Source organism: Athene cunicularia (genome assembly GCF_003259725.1).
Source record: "Athene cunicularia isolate RWA chromosome 23 unlocalized genomic scaffold, athCun1 chr23_part1, whole genome shotgun sequence".
Classification (NCBI taxonomy): Eukaryota; Metazoa; Chordata; class Aves; order Strigiformes; family Strigidae; genus Athene; species Athene cunicularia.
Genome location: NW_020799130.1, coordinates 2,804,747 through 2,830,945, shown reverse-complemented (window position 1 = coordinate 2,830,945; position 26,199 = coordinate 2,804,747). Strand labels below are relative to the sequence as shown.

At 52.8% G+C, this 26,199-nt stretch overlaps 1 protein-coding gene across 1 annotated transcript in view; it reads right to left on the bottom strand.

The window, feature by feature from the left end:
- Positions 1 to 54: 54 nt before the first annotated feature.
- The window catches only part of MACF1 (microtubule-actin crosslinking factor 1), a 104,806-nt gene continuing 78,661 nt past the window's right edge, over positions 55 to 26,199 (bottom strand). The window contains exons 59-90 of the mRNA XM_026863219.1: positions 24,780 to 24,887; positions 24,203 to 24,421; positions 23,424 to 23,627; positions 22,612 to 22,620; positions 21,284 to 21,515; positions 20,361 to 20,587; positions 19,304 to 19,426; positions 19,096 to 19,197; positions 18,618 to 18,719; positions 18,346 to 18,519; positions 18,083 to 18,238; positions 17,725 to 17,922; positions 17,254 to 17,382; positions 16,760 to 16,933; positions 15,803 to 15,958; positions 15,457 to 15,663; positions 15,209 to 15,328; positions 14,810 to 14,979; positions 14,486 to 14,645; positions 13,613 to 13,807; positions 12,813 to 12,941; positions 12,586 to 12,729; positions 12,265 to 12,453; positions 11,814 to 11,931; positions 11,124 to 11,287; positions 9,781 to 9,943; positions 9,475 to 9,629; positions 9,189 to 9,263; positions 6,149 to 6,266; positions 3,629 to 3,840; positions 946 to 1,069; positions 55 to 617 (exon numbers count right to left, since the gene is read on the bottom strand). Of these exons, the coding sequence (XP_026719020.1) occupies positions 361 to 617; positions 946 to 1,069; positions 3,629 to 3,840; positions 6,149 to 6,266; positions 9,189 to 9,263; positions 9,475 to 9,629; positions 9,781 to 9,943; positions 11,124 to 11,287; positions 11,814 to 11,931; positions 12,265 to 12,453; positions 12,586 to 12,729; positions 12,813 to 12,941; positions 13,613 to 13,807; positions 14,486 to 14,645; positions 14,810 to 14,979; positions 15,209 to 15,328; positions 15,457 to 15,663; positions 15,803 to 15,958; positions 16,760 to 16,933; positions 17,254 to 17,382; positions 17,725 to 17,922; positions 18,083 to 18,238; positions 18,346 to 18,519; positions 18,618 to 18,719; positions 19,096 to 19,197; positions 19,304 to 19,426; positions 20,361 to 20,587; positions 21,284 to 21,515; positions 22,612 to 22,620; positions 23,424 to 23,627; positions 24,203 to 24,421; positions 24,780 to 24,887 (5,013 nt within the window). The 3' untranslated portion in view covers positions 55 to 360. The remainder of the gene's footprint in view (positions 618 to 945; positions 1,070 to 3,628; positions 3,841 to 6,148; positions 6,267 to 9,188; positions 9,264 to 9,474; positions 9,630 to 9,780; positions 9,944 to 11,123; positions 11,288 to 11,813; positions 11,932 to 12,264; positions 12,454 to 12,585; positions 12,730 to 12,812; positions 12,942 to 13,612; positions 13,808 to 14,485; positions 14,646 to 14,809; positions 14,980 to 15,208; positions 15,329 to 15,456; positions 15,664 to 15,802; positions 15,959 to 16,759; positions 16,934 to 17,253; positions 17,383 to 17,724; positions 17,923 to 18,082; positions 18,239 to 18,345; positions 18,520 to 18,617; positions 18,720 to 19,095; positions 19,198 to 19,303; positions 19,427 to 20,360; positions 20,588 to 21,283; positions 21,516 to 22,611; positions 22,621 to 23,423; positions 23,628 to 24,202; positions 24,422 to 24,779; positions 24,888 to 26,199) is intronic.

Below are 26,199 nucleotides of genomic sequence, written 5' to 3'. Positions count from 1 at the left end.
TTTTTTTTTTTTTTTTTTTTTTTTTTTTTTTTTTTTTTTTTTTTTTTCTCTTTCTTTCTCTCCCACATTTCAGTTTTCCAGGCCCCTCTCTGAACAGGGGTCACCGAGAGGCAATTTTTATCTACATAAATATTCACATGAAAATAGTAACTTACAAAAAAGGAAAAAAAACCAAAAAAACAAAAACAAACCCCAAAACAAAAAACCCAAATAAGGCAGCTTCATAACACAACTTTCTTTTACACTTTTAACAATATAGTTTCTCCCATTTAGAATAAATATACATCCAATGTACGTAGCAGGGTTAAAAATTGGACACAGGTTGTATTTTCTTTCTTTCAGGAGGGCGTGGGTACAGTATTATCTTTTAGGGCCTGGAGTTTTTGGGGTGGCAGTGGTTGTTTTCTTGGACATGGTTGGGATTTTGGAGGGTTTGGCCATCCCCCGGCGTGAGCTGCCCTGCCCGCCGGCCACGCTGCTCTCCGAAGTGTCCGAGCACGCCGACTGCGTTTCCAGAAGGTCAAAATCGGAGGCGTCGCTCCCCCGGCGGCTGCTGGCCCGGCTCCCCGTGCGGCTCCCGGCGCGGCTGGTGGGACGACTGGCTGTTTTTTTAGGATCTGCGAGGGGAGCCGAGAGCGCTGTGAGCAGGCTGAGGAGGAGGAGGAGGATTCCTCTCCATCCCTGGGCTGCTTCCAACCACCCCCCCAGCACCCCTGGATCGGGGGGTTCAGCACCAGAACTGTTGTTTTATTTCTGAGATTTTAACAAAGCCGCAGCATCTGCGCTGCAAAACCGCTGCAGCATCTCCTCTCCCAGGCAGGACACAGCAGTGGCCATCAGCCCCCTCCATTCGCTGCAAGCTCCCAAAATATTATTTTCTCTGCCAGTTTAAGCAAGCAGGAAGAGCAGCGGCCGGAGTTTTTTGGGTTTTTACACCTAACTTACCTGCCCGACTGGTTTTGGCACCTGTAGAGACGGGTGAGGAGCTGTTACTGGTGTCCCCAGCCAGGGAGGTTCGGCTGGAGTGGAAGGTGGGTCGCTTCAGCTTGCTGCCCGCCGAGGGGGTCACCTTGGGAGGAAGCACACACAGAGCATCTTTCAGGTGTCACCTGGGCTGTAACGGGTCAAGATCACGCCCGAGATCAGCACCTCGGCGAAAAAGCTTTGGATGTTTAAGGAACACCCATCTTAATGGTCAAGGAGAACACAAGTTGTCGTTTCAGCAGCGGTGAATCAAAAAAGAAAAAAGCTTGGATCCTGAAAATCTGGAGGGCAACGGCAGTTCGTGCGCCGCGGGCTGATGCACAGGTGGTTGTTGGGAAAAAAAAAAAATCTTAAGAGCAAAGCTGCTATCCAGCCAGAGGACAGCGTCATCTGGGTTCAAAAGCTCCACAAAGAGAACGTGAAATCTTGTAAAAATTAAGTATTTTGGCATCTAAGCAGCTCACAGGACCATTTTGGAAGGTCAAATGCAACAGGGTGTCGTGAGAAACGCGTCCCCCTGGAGGGAGGCATCAGCACAGGGTGACTGCGAGGTGGAGGGACCTCACCCCGCTGCCCCGGGGCGGGGGTCCACGCACCCAAGGGCAGACAAATTTTAAGAGCGAGGCCACCAGTGACAAACAGGGACACAAACCACGGCGACTCAGCTGCGGTCGCCTCCTGAAACGGTGCTTTCCCTGACCTTTAAGATGTTGCAAAACGCAGGGAAAGCAGCGCAAGAGGCAGCTCTGCTCCCGCCGCTGCGGAGGAAAAGCGGAGGGGAAGGTGCCGGCAGGGCGAGGGCACCTGGATCCAGCTGGAAAGGGCAGCTCCAGTTTCTGGACACCAACCAAAGCTCTCGCATTTGGGGCAGCGCTGCGGGGTGTCCCCCGTCCCCCGGGGCTCACGGGGACATCGCTGCAGGGACAGCTCCAGCCCTGCTGCATCCCCGCACAGACCTACGCTAACACCAGAGGGCATTTCCCAATGAGCCTCAAAGCAACAGCTGGGGAGATTTCTCTCCGTCCCCTGCAATTTTGCGATTTTTGGGGGGAAACTGGGAAATAATGTCATGAAACTGGAGCTGCAGTGGGGGAGAGGGGGGTGGGAGAGGGGCAGCCGGGCAGGGGGCTCCCCTCGGGGCACCGCAGGAATTCAAATCCATGAACACGTGATTGCGAAGGCACCACGTCCGCCATCGGAGGTTTCGATTCTCGTCCTCGATCCTACTTTATGAACATGTTAACAGCAGCAAGCAGGCAATTTAGAGCAACTGGGGAAGTGCTTCTGAACCTTCTGACGATTTAAAAAATAATTCCTTTTCTGCGTGAAAGCACCCCCGAGCAAAACGCAGTTATTTCGCCAGTGAATCACCGAGATCTACCCAGTATTTCTCATCGCCGATTCACAAGGTCAGGAAAGTCCACAGGGAGGCTGAAACTTTAGGGGAGATCAAAATCTCATCCTGAATTCATCCTCCTGGGAGCATCAAGCTGGTGACAGTGCCGGACACACCAGACGTGCTTCAACACGGTGATAAAAACAAGCGCTTCATAAAAATGAAGGCGACGTGGTTACTGTGCATGCGCTGTAGCTGATTTTCAAGTCTCAACTCGGCTGCCGGATTTCGAATTTTTAAAAGCCAAACACAGCTGCTTTCCCATGCTTAAAAGCTTTTAATTTTTTTTTTTTTTTTTTTTTTTAAGCACAAGAGGATAAATGTCGCTCTCTCTGTTTGAAAGCAGGTGAATGTGAGTTGCAAGCCACCGTGCTTTATGTTTTATTTAATCCGAGTTAGAAACCCATGAAAAACGCTAACAGTCCGAGTGCTGGCGGTGCTAACAAGCGCTGCTCTACCACAAGGAAAGCGTTAAAACAGGCAGGGGAGCAGGAACGTCTCCATGCCAGTGGCACTCCGGCCTGTCAGCAGGTCCTCGGGGCTGCGAGACCATACTCTACCTCGGCGCTCGGGAGCTGGAAGTCGGGATAATCGAATCCCCTCAGAGGGGTGCCCGCTTTACTGTTTATCAACCAGGGTTTGTCATAACATCGAGAGAAGTGATGTGGAGTCTGTGAAATGGAAAATCCAAGGAAGGGGAGGGGAGAGGGGGAGGGAGAGGTAGGAGTGAGTTAAAAAAAAAAAAAAAAGAAATGGAAAAGTATTTGGAATGGGGAGAAAACGGCACTAAACCGAAACGAGAACCAAACAGGAAATATATTAATTAAAAGAAAGGGAAAAAACCCAAATGGGTGATGAAATAAACCGTGCATGGGTGAATGATGTGGTGGGAGAGACGACGGGTGATGGCTTCTTCCTGCCAGGCTGTGGCCCGGCCCTGCCTGGGGGACCAGGAGCCTTCGGCTGCACGACGAGCGCCGGGGACCCTCCTGAGGAGCCACGAGCATCCACACTTGGGCTGAAAACCTGTCCTGCACCATCCACCCCCCACCCCGCAGGGACAGCGGGCTTCTCCCTGCAGACACCCCGAGCGTCACCTAGAGACCACAGTAACCATCAAGCCCCAACCTTCCTCCTCCTCCTCCTCCTCCTCCATACACCTGCAGCTCCTGGTCTCTCTGGGAGGGGTTTGGAGGCTGCTGGTTCCTAAAGGAGAGGAGGGAGGAAGGTGCCGCGCGCGAGCCCCACCTTGGCTCCGCTGGCCGGAGTGGCGGGAGAGGATGGCATGGAGGCACAGCTGTGGTTGCTCTGGCTGGCGCTGGAACTGGATCGTGTCGGGGAGGCTGCTCGGGAGGAGGGTTTTGATCTTCGGCCTCGCGACCGGAATGGCGTCATTCCCTGGGAGGCTCCTTCTGGCAAGATGAATTTCTCTCGGAGTTCAAGGTTGGTTCGTCCTCGTGCTGGAAGGGGACAAAGGAGAGGAGACCTGAGGTTTGAACGAATCCAACATCGTTACCAGGGCTCAGGAGGCTCCAGGGGTCGGAGCACGTGTCCTCCCGATGTCTCCCCAAGCCCATCTCCCTGCTCTGCCCTAACCACCTCCTCCCATGGATCAGCTCTTGGAGAAATTGGCCAACTAAGAGCTGCCTGAGGCCCACGAATTCATACTGGATGCTCTATTATTCTCTTGGGTCTCGGGGAAAGCATCCTGATGGTTTTTAAACACAACCATGTTACAACAGTGGCCAGTGTCACCTTTAACATGGCTTAAAAAGAGTAAAAGCAGCTTTGAAGGGTTGAGATTCTGCTCTCTCACAGCTCTGGGCAGCTCTGCAGCAATTTTTGGGGAGAGGTGAGAGAAAAGCGACCACTATTAAAAGCCAACTTTAAAATTTTCATTGAAACGCCTCAGAGAGCTGGAGGGTCTCCCTCCGACAAGAAAGGGGCAACCCAGCGGGCAGAAAGTCTGTGGACTTCAGCTCCTGGGCCAGCTGACGTGTGTTTCATGCTCACGGTGTTCAAAGAGAGAGCAAAGGGCATGCACCGACCCTTAGGGGACACGGGAGTCGATACATGATGGACCAGAAAGCCAAGAAAGCAACTGGAGAAGGGAAGCACCACGCTAGATAACCAAGGGATGGAAATAACCTCGATGTCAGCGCTGTAAAACATCTGCTGCAAAGCATGAACGGGGGAGGCTGGAGGAGCAGGAAAACCTTGGAGGTTCCCCGGAGCCAGCGGCACAGGCTGTAAATCCTGCTGCTTTCAGCAACAGCGTGGGACAGCAGGAGCAAGGAGCGGGTAGGCAGCAGCTTGAGGAAGACATATCCGAAGCAGTTAACATCTCGGAGACCCCAGCGAGACGGGGACATATGGAGCACAGACCTAAGCTCTCCAAAACACACAGCCCTGATGCACTTCGCTCCTGGCCAGCCCCCCCGGCTAATCCTTCTCTGTCCCCCGGTCACAACTCTCAGCCCATCGCAGCGGAGAGTCGCTTCCAGCCCCCAGCTCCGGGCACGATAAAACCTCAAGTCAGAAGGTTCTGGAAAGGAGGCGACTCCGGTTCTCTGCACCCACGCTATGTGACCCCAGCCTGCGTTATCCCAACCATCCCTCCCAAACGTGTGCCACCAAACGAGCTCCCACCAAACCCTGCTCAGCCCTAAAAACCCCAAATCTGGGTGGTTCTTCCCTTCCAACGTGCTGCTGCGTCTTCCTTAAGCTCAGTTCATCCAGGAGCTTCTTGCACCTGAATTTTCCTGTTTAAATGCTGAACTGAAACATCTTTTTTCTTTCAGTGCTGGGCCGGTCAATCCCCGGGACACACTTGTGTAAGGTGACACTTACTGACACACTTACAGCAGGCTGTGGTGCACAAAATCCCCTAAAGAAATCCAGCCCAGCCCTGAACAGCCCCACAGACAACAATGTCCGAAGGCACCCCCTTTTACAACTCTAATCTGACACGTGGGAATCTGGAAAAAAGAAGGGGGGCCACATTCCACCCTCACGGGCAGAGCTGGGGGAAGAAAGTTAATTTAAGGCACTAGAAGACCCAGCACCAGCAGCACCTCTCGCTGCAAACAGGTATTTAAGGTGCCTGGTACTGCACGCCTCGGGGTTTCCAGATTAGTTCCTTATGCCACTGCTCCAAAGACAAAAGGAGCTGAGAAAACTTGTGTGAGAAATACATCAGAGAGAAATCGAGCAGTTCAAAGTGACAGGAGAAATTCTCCTTACTCACTAGGACGAGCTGGACCGTCAGTGCCCCGTGGTCACAGCCCTGTGGGGCAGTACCACAGATTCACAGACCTTGGGCCAGAGCATCTTCTCCCCAGAGTGTCTCTGATCAGGATTTTACCATCTCCCGGCTTTAAACCTTTTCAATTCTGTCAGGTCACCTTTATCAAGCTCGCTCCATCACCCACAGCCACACGTACACACCGACGGCTTCAGAGAGAAGCCGAGACCCCCAGCACGGCAGTGCAGCTCCGCTCCCCGCGGTCTTAAAAATAAGAAACACAACCCATCCTTCTCCTGCTCCCAAGACACCTGGCTAAACGCTGCGAGAGTTGATCCAGTGTTGCCAAATTTCATGATTTTAAGTCCTGTAGTTTGCTCTGGATCCGTTTCCTCCAGCTCCTGCCTGTTACTTGGATAACTCAGACCCTCTCTGGTCATTCACAGTGACAGCAGACCAAGTTCTCAAACTCCCCTTACCGGGCGAGAAGACAGGAGTTGTATAAACCCCAGGAATTGCCTTACCTCTGCAAGGATCGTTTTTCACTAAAAATTCATCCAGGGCCATCCATCCTCCCCCGACGCGAACCATGACCGTGCTCCGCAGGATCCGGACCAGCCGCAGCTGCTGGGAATCGCCGAACTGCGGGGCCGAGAAACGGTTCAGACAAGGGGGACACCACGAGGGACGCTTGGCTCCTTCTCACAGCAGGCTGCACCAAATGCCTTTATCCATCTACTGAATACCTCTAAATTCTCCCCAGAGAGGTTCTTCTGGGATAAGCGCAGGCCAGTACCAGTTTACAGGAGTTTTTCTGCTGCGCGGTTTTAAGATGATGCCGCTATCCAAACGCTTTAGTTTTAAAGCTGGGAGGAGAATTTTTTAGAGCAGCAAATAAGATTTTGGAATTTGGTCTTTGGATAGGTTTTATCAGCCAAAATTGTATTTTCGTCCTTTTATTTTGAAGGAAATAGAGGCTGGCAATGCAATCACCCTCCTGGTGCAGCCCATGTGGAAAAGAGTCGGCTGATTCAGCCCCCCGAGTGCTGGTGAATCAGCGAGGCAAGCAGTGCTGCGTCACCGCTGAGCCAGAAACCTCTCATCATCAAGTCTGAAGCCCAGGGATTTCACTGAGCCTCAGACTTGACCCCACCAGCCAGAAAGCCCCCGCCGCAGAGATCACCCAGTGAGGATGTTTCGGTGAGCGCAGAGTGATGGGAATCCAGGCAGGAATCCCGCAGCAATGTTGATTAGTGATTGCAATGTTCATTAGTGATTTTAAACACCTGCGATATCAAACAAGTGCACCCTGAATCAGAAGCACGTGTCTGTTTTTCAAAGCTCCCTAAATCTCCTGGACAGCCAGGTCCAGGCTCCTGGTTGCCCTCTGCACCGGGCAGGTGGCAGAGCTGGCGCAGGACACCGGGAACCTGGCTCGGATGTAGCAGCTCTGCATCCAGGTCTACCTGCTGCGATGAGAGAACGGGGGAACCAGGCTTTGAGAGCGAGACCATCTTCAGATGAATTAAAAAAAAAAAAAAAAAAAAAAAAAAAAAGAAAAGAAAAAAAAAAAGCAGCAACATTTTCCCTGGGGCGCAAAACCCGAGAGATTAAATGAAAACAGAGAGTGCAAAGCCACGCTGAGACGGGTCATGGCAGGTGGAGGGGAAGGAGGTAACAGCATCTCTGACCCTCCTTCCCGCAGGGAGATGGGACCCTGGGCTGTGCACTGGGGGGGTCTCCCTGCTCGGGGGTCCTACCAAAACGTGCCGGTCCCAGCAAAGAGCCACACTGGGCACGGCCACGGTGCCCGCGGGCAGGGAGAGGGCAGGGGAGCCGCCTTCCCTCTCTCCGGGCTCTAGTTCTGCACCAGGAACAAGTCAGTTCTCATTTCCGCTGCCACAGGGACGTTATTTTTTGGTTGCTGTTGAAAACGTTTCTCTAATCAACTGCCTAAATTAAAGCCAGAGCTCTCTTGGATCCATCCACTTCCAGCATCCAAGTCTGTTTCCTTTTGGGCATGTTTTTTTGGTAGGGCACCATCATTCCACATGAAAAAGATGCTTTTCTATTCGAGCGGGGGCAGTGGGCACACCTTAACAACACCTGATGCCTCAGTCCCGTTAAAAAAATAAAATAAAATAAAATAAAATAAAATAAAATAAAATAAAAATAAATAAATAAAATAAAATAAAATAGCTCTGCCCCCCCTCCAACCAGCCACACTCGGGCACGCTGCCCCGCTCATCCCGGGTCGCGGGGACACATGCAGGTTTTGCGAGCCTTGCTCCAGTTAGGAGTTACTCAGTGGGTGTAGCAGGGATGAGGGTTTAGTTATCGTTACCCAGGGGATTAAAGGGGAGGACTCGGCATTCTCATTCCACGGTGATTGCGATCCAAACCCACCCAGAGCCTGGTACAGCCCTCGTGCAGGTAGTTGTACCCCCGTGATTTCACCCGGTTCCCATCAACACGCCCAATGCATCCGAGAAAGTAGCCACGGAGAGAAAAATCTGTCCATTTTTGTCAAATCCTGCTTTTTCCATGGAACTTTTCCCTTTTTTCTGCCCAGTGCAGTCTTTTTTTTGGGGGGTGGCCCTCCCAGCTCAGGCACTCCCCTGTACCAGGCTCTGCTGAGCAGTGCTCACAGATCACATCCTCCCACAGCAACAAAGGACAGAGCAGCATCACAGGCACACAAAGCTACGTTGGTTTTTTTTTTTTTTTTAAATAAATAAAAAGAGGTGAGAGACAGCATTGCAAGGCAAACTGTACCTGATTGCCGAGGAAGAACTATGGAGAGAGAAGAGTTGTGGAGGGAGAAGGGATGGGGAATGGTGGGGGGGGAAGGCAAGTCAAGAGGAAAAGGAGGGGAAAGAAAAAACAAGAAAAACATTTATGGGATTAACAGTGCAATAACCATGAAAACTGTTAACTGCAGGTAGTTAGAAATCCGTGGGGTTTATGCTATTTGGGGGTAGGGTAGAAGCTCGGGGAGCCTGGGCTGGTGCAGCCGGGGGTTTGGGGGGGGGGTGAGGGCTGCAGCTCGGCTCCTCCCAGCCGGAGCATCAGCCCCCAAAGCATCGGGCAGGAAAGCGGCAGCGCTGCTGCCAGCTCCTGTCACCAGTTCACCTCGGTGAACGATCTGAAACATAAACAGCGAGCCCGTTACAAAGAGATTCTTTAAGGAAATTATTCTCCCTTCTTCGGGACCGAGCTAAGAAAAACACAGGCGTAAGGTACACTCATCCACGAGGAAAACTTCAAGGGCGGCTGGCGGCGCAGTGAATGCGGCGTTTCACGGGGCCGGCGGGCCCAGAACAGGGGCACTTTTATGCTCTCCCGATTCGGGGAACGCCCTGGGGCTGAGGATGACGCTGGGCAAACACAGCCCAGCCACCTCCGCCGGGAGCCGGAGGACGAGGTCTCCATCTCACCCCGGGGAGCCCAGGGGGGTCCCCCGCCGCCAGGCTGGGCACCCCGGCGGCGATCGGCGCCCCCCCGAGTGGGAAGGGGGAGCAGGGTTTGTGCTGCCGGGGCAGCGTTTGGCCCCCTCAGCCTTACCCGGTATTTGTTCTCGCCGATCTGCTCCACTTGAAATCTCTTGGCGCACTTGCACTGGGCCACTTGCCTGGTGACCTGCCATCACCAACAACAGAGTTACCTCAGGTTTTGGGGATCCTCCCCCAAATACAAGGCACTGCTTGAATAACAAGCAGCCTTTCCTTCAAAAACATGGTAGGTACTGGCAGTACCAGTCAAATATTTTGGGCTCAGCACCATCACAATCCTTTTTTTTTTTTTTTTTTTTTTTTTTTTTTCCAAACACCCATCGCTTCTGGTGTTTTACCTCATCTTCGATCTTGTCGGCATCAGTGGTGGGGCGGTAGGCATCCTTGTTGGGATGGAGAGCAGCCACAAACTCGTAGTAATCGATGTAGCCGTCGCCATCACGGTCAAAGATGTCAGCCACCGCCGTCATCTCCAGCTTCGTGGTGGGGAATTCTGGAAAAAGAGAGAAATGAGTGACTGACGCAGGGACCTCACTCTGGTATCAGAGGTGTCGGAGCTGCCCCTCAGTCCTCGAGCAGGGACAACCTCTTGTCACACTGAGATGGCCATTTGCTGAGCTGGTTTCAGGCAGAGCGGGACTCACTAGAGGCCAGGATGCCGTCGATAAACTCCTGCCGGGTGATCTTCCCGTCCTGGTCTTTGTCGATGCGCCGGAAGAAATCCATGACACGGGATTTCTTGTGGTTCATCCAGCGCATATACTTCTTCCGCCAGACATCGAAGTCAAAGTTTGCGAATTCCTTCAACTGGAAGGAAATTTGTGAGAGTCAGCGGGGGAAATCCCCGAAAGGAGCAGCACCCCCAGCTCTACAGCACCCTAAACCACCGGCCTCCAGGTCAGCCCGTGCCCGAGCTCCTGGCGTTAACACCCCCCCCCCCTTTATCCAGACAAGCCCCAGTAACGAGGGGGCTGCTCCAATGGACTTTTCCAGAACAGAAGGACACACAGCGTAGGCGACAGCCACCACGGGGACCACGCATCATCGACACGGGATGCAGCAACCCCCACGCTGCCGTACGTACACATACGCAGAGATATCAGCTACTTGCACACAGACACACACACCCCTCGTCCCCCCCCCAGTCTCTGCTCGGGCATTTGGGGATGGTTCCTCACCTGGGATTTCGCCCAACGACTTGCCAGGCTCTGCCCAGGAGGAATACTCATTGTTGGCCCCATTTTGGGCACGTGTTTCCCCTCTCCTTTTCCATCTAAGGAGCTGAGGAGGGATTTCTTGCTCATCCTCCAGGTAAGACAGTGCCTGGGGAACATCTCAGCTCTGCAAAACCCAGCCCTGCGCCTCTGCCACCAGCCTCAGACGAGCCAGTCACCCTCCAGTTTAAACTAACACCCATTTAATCCCCCCCTGACAGGACTTCCACAACCCCACCAGCTCAAGCAGCTCACAGCAAGGTAATCAACAATTTTTAGCGCTTTTTTTTTTTTTTTTCTTTCCTCCCCTCTCTAAACATTCTTGGAGTTCAAAGCAACAAAGAAAAAACATTAATACGTATAAACTGAACTGACCTACAGCAAAAGCAACAAAAAACAAAAACACTCACTTCTGGGCATAGCTGCTTTGTTAAGCGTAAATAAAAACAAAAATTACATTAGATGTTTGGAAAAGATATAGACAGTAATTGTTAAAACTAATTACTAGGAGTAAAGCAGGCCTGGCTGTCATTACCTCTACAGATACCGACTGCAGGGCCACAAAACAGTTCATTAATGTGCAGTTAATTACAGAAGGTAGTTTTCTGCCTTAATATTTTAGGAATATTTTTTTTTTCTTTTGGCATTTTCAGAAAGGCAGCAATAACCATCTGCAAGAGCCGGGCAATCCAAGAGGCAGCATGAATTTAAAATGCTTCTCAACCCCCGGTACTGCTCCCCGCTCCCTGCCCTGAGCCGCCGGTGGCCGTTACCTCCTCCAGCCTGTCCAGGGCATCGTTGAGCTTCCGCTGCCGCTCCAGCGCCAGCAGCCAGACCTGCTGCCAGCGGGCCGAGAGCTGGTTTATCCGGGGGTTCTTTGTTTCTGACTGGGAGATAATGGGCACGCTGGGGGGGGCGGCCTGACTCAAAGATTTTCCTGGAAAAAGGGAGAAAAGGAATTGGCTTGAGGTGGTGTGGATGGGTTCAGCAAGTCTGAGCGGTCCGGGAAAGAGCAGTAATGAAATAAATCTTATTTTTCAAATAGAAAACCTCCCGCGGCCTTGCTGGCTGCTCTGCAAAGGGATGCAGCGTCCCCAGGTAGGAGGACGGAGTGATGGATGGCTCTACACCCAACTCCCACCCTCAGTGCTCCCTTTGCACTTGGGAATTCACATCGGACTCTGGCTTCGAGAAACAACATAAAAAAAGGCCCCAAAACCTCATCACAAAGCAACTGCAGAGAGAAAGAGAAGAGCAGTGACAGCACAAGCTTCCCCCAGCACGGGTGTTTTGGCAAATGCCACCTGGATCTTCCCCTCCCGACAAGTTTCAATTGCCTTCCTGGTGCCCGTCAATGCAGGATGCCTTGTTAATTGATAATCAAAGTTAATTAGTTTCCTATGCGTTTCATTTCCTCCCACGGTAGCACGTTTCACTGAAAGCTGTATCGAGCGGACACATACTGTTGCTGCGGGACTTCTCGATGAAAGGCCCGTGGGGGGGCTCAGTAGCTTTCCTCTTGTATGTCTTTGTGACCCGGTCCACGTCTGGCTGTTTCCGTGTCATCTCCTCCATGAAGGACTGTCAAAATACAGAAGGGACAAGAAAACCTTTGCAGTTTCAAGATTATTTGTGGTCTCCCGTTGCTCCAGATCCTCGCTGGGATGTGCCAAGCCCAAGCAGGGACGCGAGTGTTAAGCGAGGGGGGCTTGGGGTCAAGCTGTGGCTTGGATCTGCAGATGCTGGAGATCATCCCCTGGGCTGACTTTGCTCCCAGGTGACAGCTCTGGTTGGGCCACATGCTGTTTGAACAGGGACTTCCAAGAGAAGTCACTGCCTCCTCCATGGAGGGGTAGGAAAATCCACCCCCCTGCCCTTCTCCTGAGCGCCTGCTGCGTTCAGCACTGGGCTCACCTGGTGTTCGGAGATGAGGGCTTTGACCTGATCAATATTTTGTGGCATGGGCTCCTGGTCCCGCTGGATCAGGGTTGTCTCAGCCCACTGGATCCAAGCCAGGAGCTCTTCCAGGAGCTCTGCGTTCGCCACCAGCTCGGACAGCGCAGCCTCCAGCCTCTGCTGGTGCTGCTTCGCCCACGTGAGGACCTGTTGGAAACACAGAGGCAGTGTCAGTCCAGCGTGGGAAACCTGGCGCAGGAACCACCTCCCCGTGGCCATCCCTGGTGGTGGTGGTGTCTACCCGCCCCTCTCGCCATCAGCCCGGAACAAAGGACTCACCTCCTCAAACCTGGCTCGGATGATGGTGATCCAGTGTTTGATTGTGGTGATGCAGTCGGGGTGGCAGGCGGCCAGGATGACCTCCCCCATGCCCACCGCCGCGTTCACATCCGCTCTCTTCTCCTCCACTTTCTTCATGAACTCCTGAAAAAGGCCCAAATGAATTTATTTTGCAGTATCGACCCCTAGACATTTTGCTCGGGTTGCCTTTCGGAGCTCCCCGCTACCTTGTGCGCGTCGATGAGGGACTGCAAGGCCTCGGCGTCGTCGGGAAGCGCTCCCCGAAAGCGCAGGGACTGCTCTGCCTCCGAGAGCCACTCCAGCAGCATCTGCACGGCCGTCCTGAACTCCTCTGCCTGCAGCCACAAGAGCAGAAGTGTTAGCCCTCCTCCTCCCGAAACGGGCCACTCCGTTCACTGCTCAGCTGGACAGGACAAAGGGCTGAAAGGGACTTTATAGATAAATTTTAAAAGGGGGGTGAAAAAGCCTTGTCTGTTGGCCTGGGTTTGTGCAGCACCAGCAGATGGGTCCCACCACGGCCGGGCACCCCCCTCCCCTCGGCGTCAGCTGCACTGAACAACTAAATGTTTTTAAAAACAACTACCTGCGCTCTGACCACTTTGGCACCTGGGTAGTTTGTTCTGTAAACTGCCTGCTTGACATAAAAACTACTTTCACCTTTTTTTTAATTAGCTTCAACCTGGGTCTTTCTCTTGCACTAGACATTAGCAAACACCAGCCTGGACAGTCTCTGATCACCACTCTATTCCTGCTGTGCATATCAGTGAGATCTTTTCATTTTCCCTTTTCAAATCAGCCTTTTTTTGGCTCTTCTTTGGGGAAAAGAATAAATAACTGGCTTTGCAGTTCTCACTGGTACCTGCTGCAGGGCTGGGGTGTCCTGCTTGGCCAGGAGATCAGTCACTGGGCAAAGCCTCTTCCGTGAGGTTTGTGTTGACCTCCTGGCATAAACCCGGAGCCCAGCAAAACTCTGTGAGGTCGTTTCTACCCGTAACCTTCTGCTCACCTGCTTCAAGGCCTGCTCCAGGCGGGTTTGTTTGGACACGGACAGCTTGCACACCGTGTCCCACCGGTTGCTCAGCTCCTGCAGCTGCACCTTCACCCAGGTCGTGTCGTCTCGGCTGTTCTCGATGAGCTCCCGGCCGGAGCGTTTCAGCACCTGGACTGTCCCCGTGCGCTTCCCCAGCTCTTTCTGGAAGACCTGGAGGGAGAGAGGGCAGCAGTCAAGCAGGGCTAGTCAGTCCCAGCAGGTTGTTTCATGTGGGGGAGGAAAAAAAAAACCAAAACAGGAGGGAACATCTGAAAGAGTTTGGAGCATGGGATTCGCAGCCACATCATGGATCCACCACAACGCGGCGCGACGGGAGGGCAGGCAGGCAGGGAGCTGGACAGCGCAGGCAGCTCCTGAGTGCGTTCTGGGGTAGGAGCCCCAGCTTCCCACCCTGGCAGAAGTGGTCAGGACCTGGGGCAGGCAAGTTCTAGTCCCTGCTCAGGCTGCAACACAGCGGCCGTCTTGAATGGCCCAAGCCCTGCCCGGGGATTTCAACGTATGACCAAGACACGCCAGAGAGAACTGCCAAGACCAAAGTTTATAGAGGACTGTAAATTCAGGCACCTTTTCAAGACTAAACCCTCAACAGAGCTGACTGACAGCAGCTCGGAAGGACAGAGCTCCAGCTCCTATAACCTTCCCATAACGTAAAAGTTTCTTCCCACTTCTTTGCCCTGTTTTTGCTCTCCTTGTCTCCCACAGCAAAGCAGAGCAGCGAGACACACGGCTCTGCAGCAAGGCACCAACTCTGGCTCCTCTGCTCTTTGGCTCCTGGGGAAGACAAGCCCCACTCATGTCTCTGAGAAGAGCTGGAAAAGGTGCTCTCACCTTGTGAGCATCCATCAGGTTCATGACCAGATCCAGGTCACCATGGACAGGCTGGTCTTCAGCTAATTGGGGTTCCACCTTGTAGAGCCAGTCCACCAAGGCCTGCAGCGCATCCATGAACTGGCCAGAGAACAAAAGGGCTTCTTCCAGCTTGTGCTGCCTGCAAAGCAAACAGCCCCGTGAACTGCCACGAACAAACTCACCTCCTTTTGTCATGTCCCAGTGACCTTCTCCAAGCACCCCATGAAATCTCTGCTCTGCTCTCCCCTTCGATAAGTCCTTGGCAAACGAGTGCTGCTGGTGCAACGTTAGGGCTGGACTTACCTTTCCACAGATTTGCCACACACCGTGTCCCACTTATCCCGGACTTCTCCCAGTAAATTGTCCAGCTTTTGAGTGTCATCCGGAAGCAAGGCTTTTTCTTTGAGGGCTCTGCCTGTCCTGATGGTGGTATCATAGACAGGCTGCTTCCCGCCCAGTGTCTTCTGGAACTCCTGGGAACCAGAGAGAAAACAAAACTGCTTCAGAAAGCCTGGCCTTGGCTCTCTGAAGACACGTGGTGCTTGTGAAGATCCCCAGCAGGATGTTTTCCATGGCAGTGGTAGGCTTGGACATGCCTCTCCCCTGTCCTGATGGCAGAGGAGACGCTGCCCTGCTCCCCCTCCCGGCGCAGCACCCTTCCACCCAGCGTCCAGCACCAGACTTGCTTTGGCAAAGCTCTACCTTGTGTTTGGAGAGCTGGAGCTTGATTTTGTCGGGATCATTGGAAATCTCCAGCTCCGAGTCCAGGTGATTTTCTGCATCTTCCAGCCAATCAATGAGTTTCTTCCAAGCTTCGTGGAACTATAAAGACACAGGAGTAAGTCTGAAACTTAACACTGGTGGTGTCCCCAGCCCTTCGCTTGTCTCAGGACCTCCTGCCCTCCAAGGCTGGCCCTTGGGGTCTGTTGCACCTCTCCCACTTTTCTCACCTGCTTGGCTCGTTTCCTGGCATCATCAAGAGCCCGTCCCCGCTCCACCGAGCGCTGGACGACCTTCTCCCAGCGGGACTGGACGCTCACCAGCAGGTTCTTGATCAGCACCACATCCTGCTTTTGACTGAGAAACTTCAGCTGGTTCCCAGTTTGATCCAGCTCGATGATCCGATCCCGATGAGCGTTGACCTCGTTGGCGAACACCTGTGAACAGCAAAGGTGTCCTTGTGTCTGTAAGGGGAGCCGGACGGGCCTGCGAGCAGCCCGTGGGTGCAGGGGAGATGAGGTGCCACCCTTGCTCCCTCCACCCCGGGGAGCATTTGGGGGCTCGTGGCACCGGTACCTTGTGCTCGTCGATCTGGGCCAGCACAGCGTTGAGGATAAGGCTGGCCGGGGGCGCGATGTTCAGGCTCTGCTCAGCCAGCGTGAGCCAGTTGATGAAATCCTGGAGGGAGTTCTGGAAGTCCGTGGCCAAGGCCAGCGCCTCCTCCAGCTTTGCCTGCCGCAACGGGGAGGGAGAAAGGGAAGGGGGAAAAAAACCCACAACACAGAGGGTGAGAGCTCACGATCCGCCGTTGCGCAGACAGAGACAGCCTTTGTGTCCCTGCTGAAACATCCCTCTAACAGGAACCTCATCGCCTCGGCCCGGGAACGCGACTTGTTTACCAAGGGGAGGGGGTTTCCGTGAAAGCCACCGCTTTCTTTCAAAACAAGAATCATCCCTGAAAGGGGCGATCTTCATCGGCACACGAGCAGCTGCGTCACCCTCAGCCCAAGAAAGGGATCGCCGTGGGGAGGGTGGCTCAGTAAATGAGGTGGATGATATTTCGATGGCAACAGCTGCAGCGCTGCAAATTTATTCTGGGCTGAGGCCACCGCGTCCCTTGTTTTATCTCATCACCGGCCAAAAGCCTAGGCTGGAGTCAGCTCGGAGGAGGATTTGGCCTGCTGTCTCACCGAGGACCAACAAAGCCTGCCTTTCAGAGCCCGCGGGAGGCTTCTTCCCACCTTTCCTCTAAATTAACCCAAAATGCAAATTTTCAGTCTCATTTTCTGTGTGATTTAACTAACTCTGGTGACTATCTAGAAAAAAAAAAGTAACAGCTTGACGCTCAGGCAGCACCATCTGAAAGACAAACTCAAACCTGTCCAACCAAGAGAGGGGTTGTCTAAAAGAACCCCCCCAGCCCTCCTCTTCGGCCCTGAGCGGCTCCATCCCTCCCGGGAAAGCCAAGCCGTGCAGCAGGGAGCGCGTGCTGTCAGAGCAGCTCACGGGGCGAGGCTGGGCAGTGTCTCTTACCTTTCTCTCCTCCATCTTCGTGCTGACCAGGCACCATTTCTGCTCCAGCAGTGCTACGCTTTGCTCTGTCTTTGAGCCCGAGCCAGAGTCATCGCGGTTCAGCAGCATCAGTCGCCCCTTGGCCAGCAGCTGGCTGTAGACATCCTCCTTGGCCTTGAGCTGGCTGTACAGCTCCTGCAAGGGAGGCATCACCCAAACGTTACACAAAGGAAGAGCTCGGAGAGGGGCCACAGCTCGCTGAGACTCAGGGCGATGAGAAAATTACATTCAGGGCAGGCAGCAAAGTGACAGCAGTGGGTCACTTTGAGCAGAGAAAGGTGGTTAAAGCATCACGATGCTCATCCCAGGCATCAAGTGCAAAATTATCTCTACGAAAAGACCAGAGAAACACTCTTCTTCCCATTAGATATAGAAAGGAGAAGTTTTAATGCTGGTATTTGACAGACAGGAGCTTGCTGAATTAAAAGCATTAAAAATCTCTCCTGAGAAATTACCATGTGGGCATTGAGTTGTTCCCGGGCAGTTTCTGGCAGACCTCCCGTGGGTTTTGATGCCGACAATTGGCTCTCCATCCTCGTTAGCCACAGGAGGAAGTCTTCAATCTCACCATGGAAACCCTGGGCCTGTTCGGGAACATATTATCGGCCACGGATCAGATGACATCAGCCACCATTGATCATGCGCCAGGGTTAACGCTGTGTTTGCTTCAAAATCAGATAAAAAGGCAGAGCTGGATGTACCAGTGCCTGAAGGAGGGGTATACATGGCATATCCTTCACCACGCGGGTGTGCCTGGGCCCTGCCGTGCTTCTGGGCAGGCACTGAACCACTCCAGGACTAAAAGTGACGTGAAAAACTTGCATAAAAAAAATTCCAGCGTCTCTCTAAATTCTTTCCCTCTTCAACTCCTCCCAAAGCAAAGGGGGAAGCAGACCCTCAGCAGCCACCCCCTGCACAGGGTGTACCTGCTGGAGCGTGGACTGCAGCTGCTGCTCCCTCTCCTCTGTCTTTTGCAGCACCGACTCCCAGCAGGAGTTCAGCTTCTCCAGGCGGTTCCGGAGGCTGCTGGCGTCGTCCCCTGCGCTCGACTCCAGCAGCTCGTTGCCCGCTTTGTTCACTGTCTCCACGGTCGCTTGGTGGGCCAGGACATCGTTCTTCAGCACCTGCGAGAGAAGTGTTGGGCAAACCTCTCTGAATGTGTTGGATGCTTCTCTAAACCCCCCTGTTAATTCCGGCAGGCTCTCACGGACTTGAAGCCTTCATGAGAAATAAAATCCTGCACCAGGAACAGACTAAAAACGGACCTGGAGTGGGAGTACTCACATGGTGCTTTGCGAGTTCAACCTCGATGACTTTGGGGTCTCCATTGATGGGTTTTTGTGCGTCCAGCAGCTCCTCGGTGTGGGTCAGCCAGGCCATCAGCTCTGCCAAGGCGTGCTGGAACTGGCCGAGCGCCAGGAGAGCGGCTTCTAACTTGTGCTGGGCAAGGACAGGGATGGAAAAGGAAAGTTTAAGTGGTGAAGCAGGGGGAGCATCCCAGCGAGTTTCAGCCCCGCACTTGCGAAAAGACCAGATCTCCTCTCTACCTGTCTGTGAGCAATTTTCTCGCCCAAATTCTCCCAGAGATGTTTCAGCTCTGTCAGTGGTTCCTTTATGATGTCTCTGTCTGTCTCATCTGTAGCTTTTTTTAGCATCAGTTCACCTTGGTGATTAAGCTTTTCCATCTCAATCTGCTGCTGGTAAACCTCCATTTTAAACTCCTGCCAAAACAAGCAGGACAAAAACCAGAACAAAATGAATCACTGGAGCACAAGCTCTGCGCTGCAAAGCAAGAACCGGTCCCGCTCTGCCCGCGTACCTTCATCTCATTCATCTGCTCCTTAACCGTGTTGAGGTCAGTGCCGACGGGAGACATGTTGCAGAGTTTGATCACGGCGTTATCCAGCCAGTCAAACATGGCCTGCAAGGAGCAAAGGGAATGGCAAAGCGTGCTTCCCCCGCCGCTGGTCGGGGAAACCCTACGGCTCTGAAACTTGTCTTTGGGGGCAGAGGTGCCTCCCTTCGCAAGCGCTTTCCTCCCCTCTCCTGCTTCCAGCACGAGGACCTGACAGCAGCCAGGCTCATCCTGCCCCTTCGTGGGGAAATGAAGCAGATTTGGGAAGCCAAATGCTATCAGATACCTGCTCCTCCTTGGAGCTGGTGGTTGAGCCCTATCAGAGGCTGCAAACACTCGCCCAGGAGAGGTTTTCTGCTTTGTGTTTGTGCACCCCAGGGAGAGGATTTGCAGTGGTGTTCCCAAGGTCCACCCACTCCACACAAACAGCTCTGCCTCTTACTTGAAGCGTATCTTGGTATTGCACAGCCGACTGCATGGCTTCTTCAAGCTTTTCAAGCCTCTCCTTCCACGTTTTGTTTAGATTTTCCCACGCGTTGTTCATCTGCGGAACACAAGATTGCCCACAAAATTCGTTAGGCTCTTCAACCGGAGCTCCCACTTGCTCCTACCTGATGTTATCTGAAGGAAAAACTGTTGGGTTTTCCTACCTCATCAATGCTCTTTTTCACTTCTGGTTTCTCAGTTTCGCCACAGGCAAAAATTAAATCAGTTCCAAGGAGTCGGATGAACTCCAGCTCTTCATGCAAGCCGTCCGTCTCCTCTTTAATAGTCTGCATGTAACAAAGTCACCGATGAAAAATGTTTATTACTAAATGCTCTTCCAAAATTGCCCCCTGAACAGGAGGGCTAAAGCACAGAGAGTCCTTCCTGCTCTGGTGTGCTGCACCCTGACCGCCCGCTCCGGGACTCGGCTGCATCCTGCTCACCAGCATCGCCCCCACCATCGTCTGCTCCCACCTCTGCCCACAGTGGCAACGGGGGAACTAAAATAAGAACATCTGCATTTGTCTTGACGTGTGCCTGGCTGAGGATGTTGTTTACAGGAGATGTACTGTTTACAGGAGTATTTTGTCAGTACAGGAATTAGGTTTTTGAGACTCAAGAGCGGCAAAGCAGAGTCGGAATGGTTATAGAAAGGAAATAGCAAGGACAAATGTAGCAAAGCATAAAGAAACATCCCTGCTCCCCCAGGTCCAAGTCAAGTCAAATCCACCTGAAGTGGATTTCACCACTTCTGAAACAGCCAACAACACACAAATCCAAGCCCATCCAGCTTCACACTTATCTCCAGTCTAACCAAAAGCTAAATATACACTTCCCACGCTAGGCAGCACTCGGATGCCTTTGGCTCAGACTGGGAGCAGAACCGTGCAAACTCTCACATCACTCAGAACAAGTGGGCACACGACTCTGGCCACACGCTTGATAAACTTCCCAAAACAGTAGCAGATAAAGTGATTTAAGCATCATTTCCGTGTCTGGAACAGGGGGTGGTGGTGGTGGGGAGGGATATGTGAAATAAGCTTTTTTTTTTTTTTTTTCTCCTTGCAGTTCCAAATTGCGATGGAAAAAACATCCCATAATCCGACTGCCTGCCTACAAAACTATTTTACAGCCACGCTCACGTGTGAGATCTGTCCCAGTTTAGCTTACAAGCTGGGTACAGACAAGCTCCAGGCTGAGGTACAGTCCCATGGTGCTCACCTCTGCCGCTTCCACCTGCTGCTTGATGATGGAGGGGTCAATGCCTGGGCTCTCCAGGTCGTGGACGATGTCCTGTGTGTCCTTGATGGTAGTCAGGAGGGCTGCCATGTCGTACCAGAACTTCTCTGCGAGCTCCAGGACATCAAGGAATTTCATTTCACGTTCCTCCGCCCGAGCTTTGATGTCTTCCCAGAAGAAGACCATCTGATCCAACTTATCCTGGATTACTGAGGAAGGGAATAAAAACATTCCGTGAAGAAGAAAACCTTTTCACAACTCAAAAGCATTTTGCAAACACTTTCCTCTTAGAAAGAGCCAAGAGAATATTCAAATGGGGATTACAGATGACTATCAGAGCATTAACTCTGAGAGATACTGAGGGACATGAGAAACTCCAGCTTGCAGAAATAAAGCCTTTATTTATGTGCAGGCTAGCTCAGGGCAAATTTGCCCATACACTCTCCTCCAACGAACCTCTGTTCTGGCCACCTCTAGCGTGAAGTCTACGCTCACTCAGTCCATGAGCTGGCTGTTGAGCTGCCAAGAAAGGTGCCAATTAGTGCCAATCGTGTTGACAGGACTTTTTGTGCTGGGGATGTTCCTTCCCTCCATTAGATGCTGAATCGACACCAACAAATCATTTCACAGGGGCCACCAATGGTTGCCACAAGAGACCAGCTCAGCGTGAGGGCTCAGCTCATAAATGCTTCTTTTTTCTCTGGCTGATGCCACCCTGGCTGCTCCAGATGGGAGCAGCCACCAGATCTCTCCACACAGAGGATTCATCCTTCCTCCAAAGGCCGGAAGAGCCTCTGAAATACACCCCTGGGACATCAAAGTGATGGAGCCACGATTTGGGCAGGAGAAGCTGGGCACTGCCACCAGCCCAGCCAGCACCTCCCGTTCAGTCCACCTGGAGATACCTTTTGCTGCCAGGTCCTTGTCTGCTCCTTGCGATCGACCGATCAGCTCTTCCCCGCGGCGTTTCAGAGCCTCGAAGGAGGGCTGCAGCTTCTCCAGCTCCACGGTGGCATTTTTGTTCTCGCTGATGCACTCCCGGATCTTATCGACCTCGGCGGGGATGAGGGGCGGCATGCGCAGGCGGGAGGAGAGGGCCTCCAGCGTCTCCAGCATGGGCTCAATCTTATCGTGGAACTGGAGAAGAGCAATTCCATCAGGGCGGGCGAGAGGAGATGAAGCAACGCCGCAGCGCTCCCTGCGTGCGCGCCAGCCCTCAGTGCTGCGCCCAGCGGCCTCTCGGAGAGGACAAACATTGCCTGCAACAGCAACCAAACCTGCAGCCTCCTGCTCACACCTGCCTCTGCTTGCCTTCGCTGCCAACAGCCCCAGGCTGCATCAGCTCAAACCCCACGTCAGCCGTACAGACCCACGGAGCCGGCACCAGCAACCAAACGCGGCAGCGATTTCGGCACCGGATTCAACCTTACAAAATTCACATTTTTTGACCGCTGTCCTGCGTCCTGAGGACAGGCAGTGTGGCAAGAAAAACCCGGCTGTTTGAGCATCCGTGCAAAGACGCTGCAGGAAAAGCGCCTGGTTTTGGTGCCGACGGAAAATTCTCCCGCTTGGTGCCAATGCCAGCAAGAAAACCACCCCGGCAGGGTCAGCGGGAGATGGTGGCAGGCGGCATGCGCACGGGGAGGAGCGAGCTGCCACGGAGCTGGGGCTTCAACAAAAGCAGAACCAGAAAGCCAAGAGTGAGAGGGGAAGCGGGTCTAGTAGGGTTTATCGTTATTTTTTTACAGAAAAGTCAACTTTGGCCTTAAAGATCCCAAAGCATCTCTGCTGGCGAGGAGGACAGCTCTGCGCTCTGGTTGCCAGCTCTGGTCCCTCTCTGCAGGACACCGGTGCCGGTGTTTGCCAAGGGCCAGGCTCTAGCAGCAGAGAGGAGACGGGCTCTCGGGGCAAAGTTGATCCGGGCAGGCTTGGCTCAGCCAACAAGCAAGAGCAAACCAGCAGGTCCAGCTAGAGCAGAAAGCTCTGTGCATCGGTGTCAATCGCTCTGAAAGCAAAACCTCAGCTTTGCAGGAAGCATTCCCAACGGCCTTCCCACCGAGACCGGGCAGCAACGCAACGAAAGCCATCTCACAAATGTGATTTCAGGCCCCCGGAGTTAATTTTTAAGCGCGTTCTGCTGGGCTGTGCACGGACCAGAAATAAAAGTCCAGGTGTAAAATAGAATCAGGCCAAAGAAAGAGCGTAAATGAACATCTGTGGTGGTGGGGCTTACCTCTGTAATCTGCAATGGTGGGGCGCAGTCAACACAAGAATGAAATGGGACCATGTGGGGAGGACGGGCACAGGCAGCAACACACACAGATAACACATTCCACAATGGGAGTGAGAGATGAGACGGGACGGGGGTGTGGGGGGAAAAACTCGGAGTTAATACAAGTGCAAACCAAGAGAAGTGACTACACAATACAGGAATAAAAAAAAAAAAAACAAAAAACACCCAGACACGACGAAAACCAACTGTGCTACGGTAACACGGGGTGAAATGAAACATAACTAGGGGTCATAAACCCTCCGCGGCAGAAACTCTTCACCCCCTGTCTGGACTTTAGCACCTACAGCCTCTGCCTTTCCTTTCCTATCTCTGCCTCTGCAGTCACTGACCTTCTCTGGAGATGCCCAGACCCTGGAGACGACCGTTAACTCTCCCATACAAAGGATCCCACGGCTGTTCACTGCACGCACAGCTTATCAGAAATGAAACTTATCTCTCCGAGCTCTTTCAAGAGGCTCTCCAGGCCCTTCCAACCTTGGGTGGATGCCAAAACAGCCCCTTTGAACTTGCATCATTATTGAGGCTGTAAAACTTTTATTACCCTATTTACCATGTCAAGACTCAAACGCCTTTGCCCCTGCTTTCACAGCCAGAGCTGAGCAGCGGGAAACCTCCCTGGAGGTGTCTGACCACTTTGTGCCTTATAAAGGGCTTTACGATCATAACGCTCAGAATAAAACCACATTTCAAAGCACGTGGCTTCCCCAGGGGACTGCGACGCGAAGACTCGGCTCCTCTGCACCCCAGCCTACCTGGGTGGACTGCGAGACGGCTTCGTCGAGCGCCAGAGCCCGCTGGCACACCTCCTCCTTGATTTTGGCATACATGGCCTCAGCCGTCGAGTACTTTTTCTGCACCATCTCCCCTTCCTCGGGGTTGAGGTCCTTGAGCTGCGGTCCGATTTTCAACAGCTTGTCAATATGAGGTTTATGTTCAGCAATGGACTCTCTCAGTTGCTAGGGAATAGAGGGGGAAAAAAAAAATAAATTGGTTTAAAAATCTATTGAAAGCTGCTGCCTATTTGTTCCACGCAACACTCCAAGAGCAATGAATGTATCTGGTAGCGAACTCACACCGCTGATTTCTTGACCCAGCATCTGCCAAGCACGTGGCATTCAGCTCTTCCTAACATGGCTACGGCTCTGCACGCACCGGCACATCGCCCGGCACGGCCACCTCCAGACCCTCCCCACGGGGGACACCACTGAGAAAACTCGTGTTGCAGCTCCCTACCCTAAAAGCACAAAGTGCTTTTCCCTGCCACTATCAGGCAGGAGATCCGAAGGCAGCCAGGCTCCCTTGGGTGCGATCTGTACTTTAGCAAGAAGTGCTCCAACGTAACTAGTGATTTCCACAATGGTACGCTCGTGGCACACTTGTATTACATAGGCAGGATCCCCAAAAAGAAGAGAAAGGGAAGAAAAATCAGAAAAATTCAGAGAAAAGGCACTCTTGCCCCTATGAGTGCCGCGCTTTTGTTTGAAGTCGAAAAAACGATGGCGCAGGAGGTGCAAACTCCATGTCCTCTTACCCTCATGTCCTCCTGCTGCTGCTTGAGCTGCTCGTGATCGATGGCCGGAGGGGGCAGCTGGGAGATGAGGGCTTGTGTCTCCTCGATCCACGGGTTCAGCTCCTCGTAGGTCTCCCAAAACTGGTTAACCAGGACCTGGGCGCGCTCCAAGCGAGCGTAACGCTCTGAGTTGAGCTGGCTCACAGCTTCGTACTGTTGCACCAGGGATTCGGTTTTCTCCTAAAAAAAGAGGGAGGAGAGTTATAGTGAGAGATGTAAAAGGGCCCAGGAAAAGCGCCAGCTGCACGCTGCGAGCTGGAAGAGCAGGAGGTGCCTTTGGTGGCCTTCCACGCGTGCAAGCTGTAATTCCAATTAAAGCAACCTCAGAAATCTCCACTGTCCCACCCCACCCCCAAACACTGCAATAAAAACATGCAATAAAGGAGAGTAATAAATGTAAAGAGATTTCTGCTAATGCTGGAGGGAATTACTGAAGATGGAGTAATTTTAAACTACTTCAGGCTGTGCGAGAACTGAGCATTCGCCTCTCTCCCCTCTCCGTCTCCCCCGTCGCAGCAAATAGCAGAGGGAGGTTCACCTGGAGAACAGCTTTTTGTTCCTCCCCACACGTCCCGAAGATCTCATTGCGCTGGCTGAACAGCTCATCCATAGAGTCTTTGTGTCGAATAATGTCGATGGAAAAAGCCTGCAGAAAGGAAACAGCCAAAGAAAGGAAAGAAATCAGAGCCGGGCCCAACCTCTCTCCCCCCAGCCCATCCACGGGACCCTCCTGCCGGTGCCAGCTGCAGCAGAGCTCGGCGCCGCAGAGACCACGCAAAACTCAGCACCAGCGTCCTGCAGCACGCTGAAAATCTGGCTGAAAATGCAGATTACTGCATGTTTTTCTCATGACTCATCTGCATCAACCTCTCTCATTCAAAGGCCAGAAAACGGCTCTTAAAATGAGGTATCAGTCCACTTCCACACTCAGGGTCCTCGCCGGAGGAAAAGCTCCACCATCCATTCATTAGCAAACGTTAATGCCCTGCAACGATGCTCTCCAGAACTGCATCTACCAATAACTTTGCCATTCCCAAGGTCCACGCGATTAACAGCAGGAAGCCAAGCTGAGCTCAATTTAACTTAATGCCTGACGGTTCAGTCCCCCTCCTTTATAACAATGTCTTATTTTCCTTTTTTCTTTTTTTTTTTTAAATCCAATAAGCCCGTATGCTGCTCTGATTGCCGAGGCTGGTAAAGGGAGAAAAGGGCCGTTTATTTAAAGTGCACGTTCTTTCAGGCATGAGCTCATCTCAAAGATATAAAAAAAAAAAAACCACCCCAGTGTCTCTTTGTTCCACGTCTGGCTGCGGGAGGGAAACGAGGAGTCCCCCACTGCAAAGAACAATGAGCAAAAAGCAAATGTAAAAGCACCCTCATTAATCAATATATACATTTCTCTCAACCCTTCCTGCTGCCAGCGCCTGCAGACCCAGGCAGAGCTTGCTCCAGCGGCCCCAGGGAGAGGCTTTGAAAGGAGCAGCTCTCTCTCTCTCGGGGAGACCAGGTAAGAGCATCCAGGCAGCCCTGCAGGGCTGCGCAAAGGTTTTGGCTCCTGCAGACGGACAGGAGGCTTCTTCCTTTAGAAGCCAAACGCTTTCATTCTCTAAATCCTCTTTCTCCCTTGTTTTTGACTCTTGCTTACCAAGGACAAGTGTTGCATCTTTCCCTGTGCTCAGTGCTACAAACTTCAGAGGCCTCTCCAGGGTACAGCTGCCCCCCTAAACAGCAGCCCAACCACATCCCTCCTCGCTGCCCCCGCTGCAGCAGCGAGCACACAGAATCGTTCAGGTTGGAAAAGCCCCTCAGGATCACCGAGTCCAACCATCAGCTTAACTCTACAAAGTTCTCCCCTAGCCCACAGCTCATCCCAACGGCCCTTAAACCCCCCCAGGGATGGGGACTCCCCCCTCCCTGGGCAGCCTGTTCCACTCTCAGACCACTCCTGCTGGGAAACA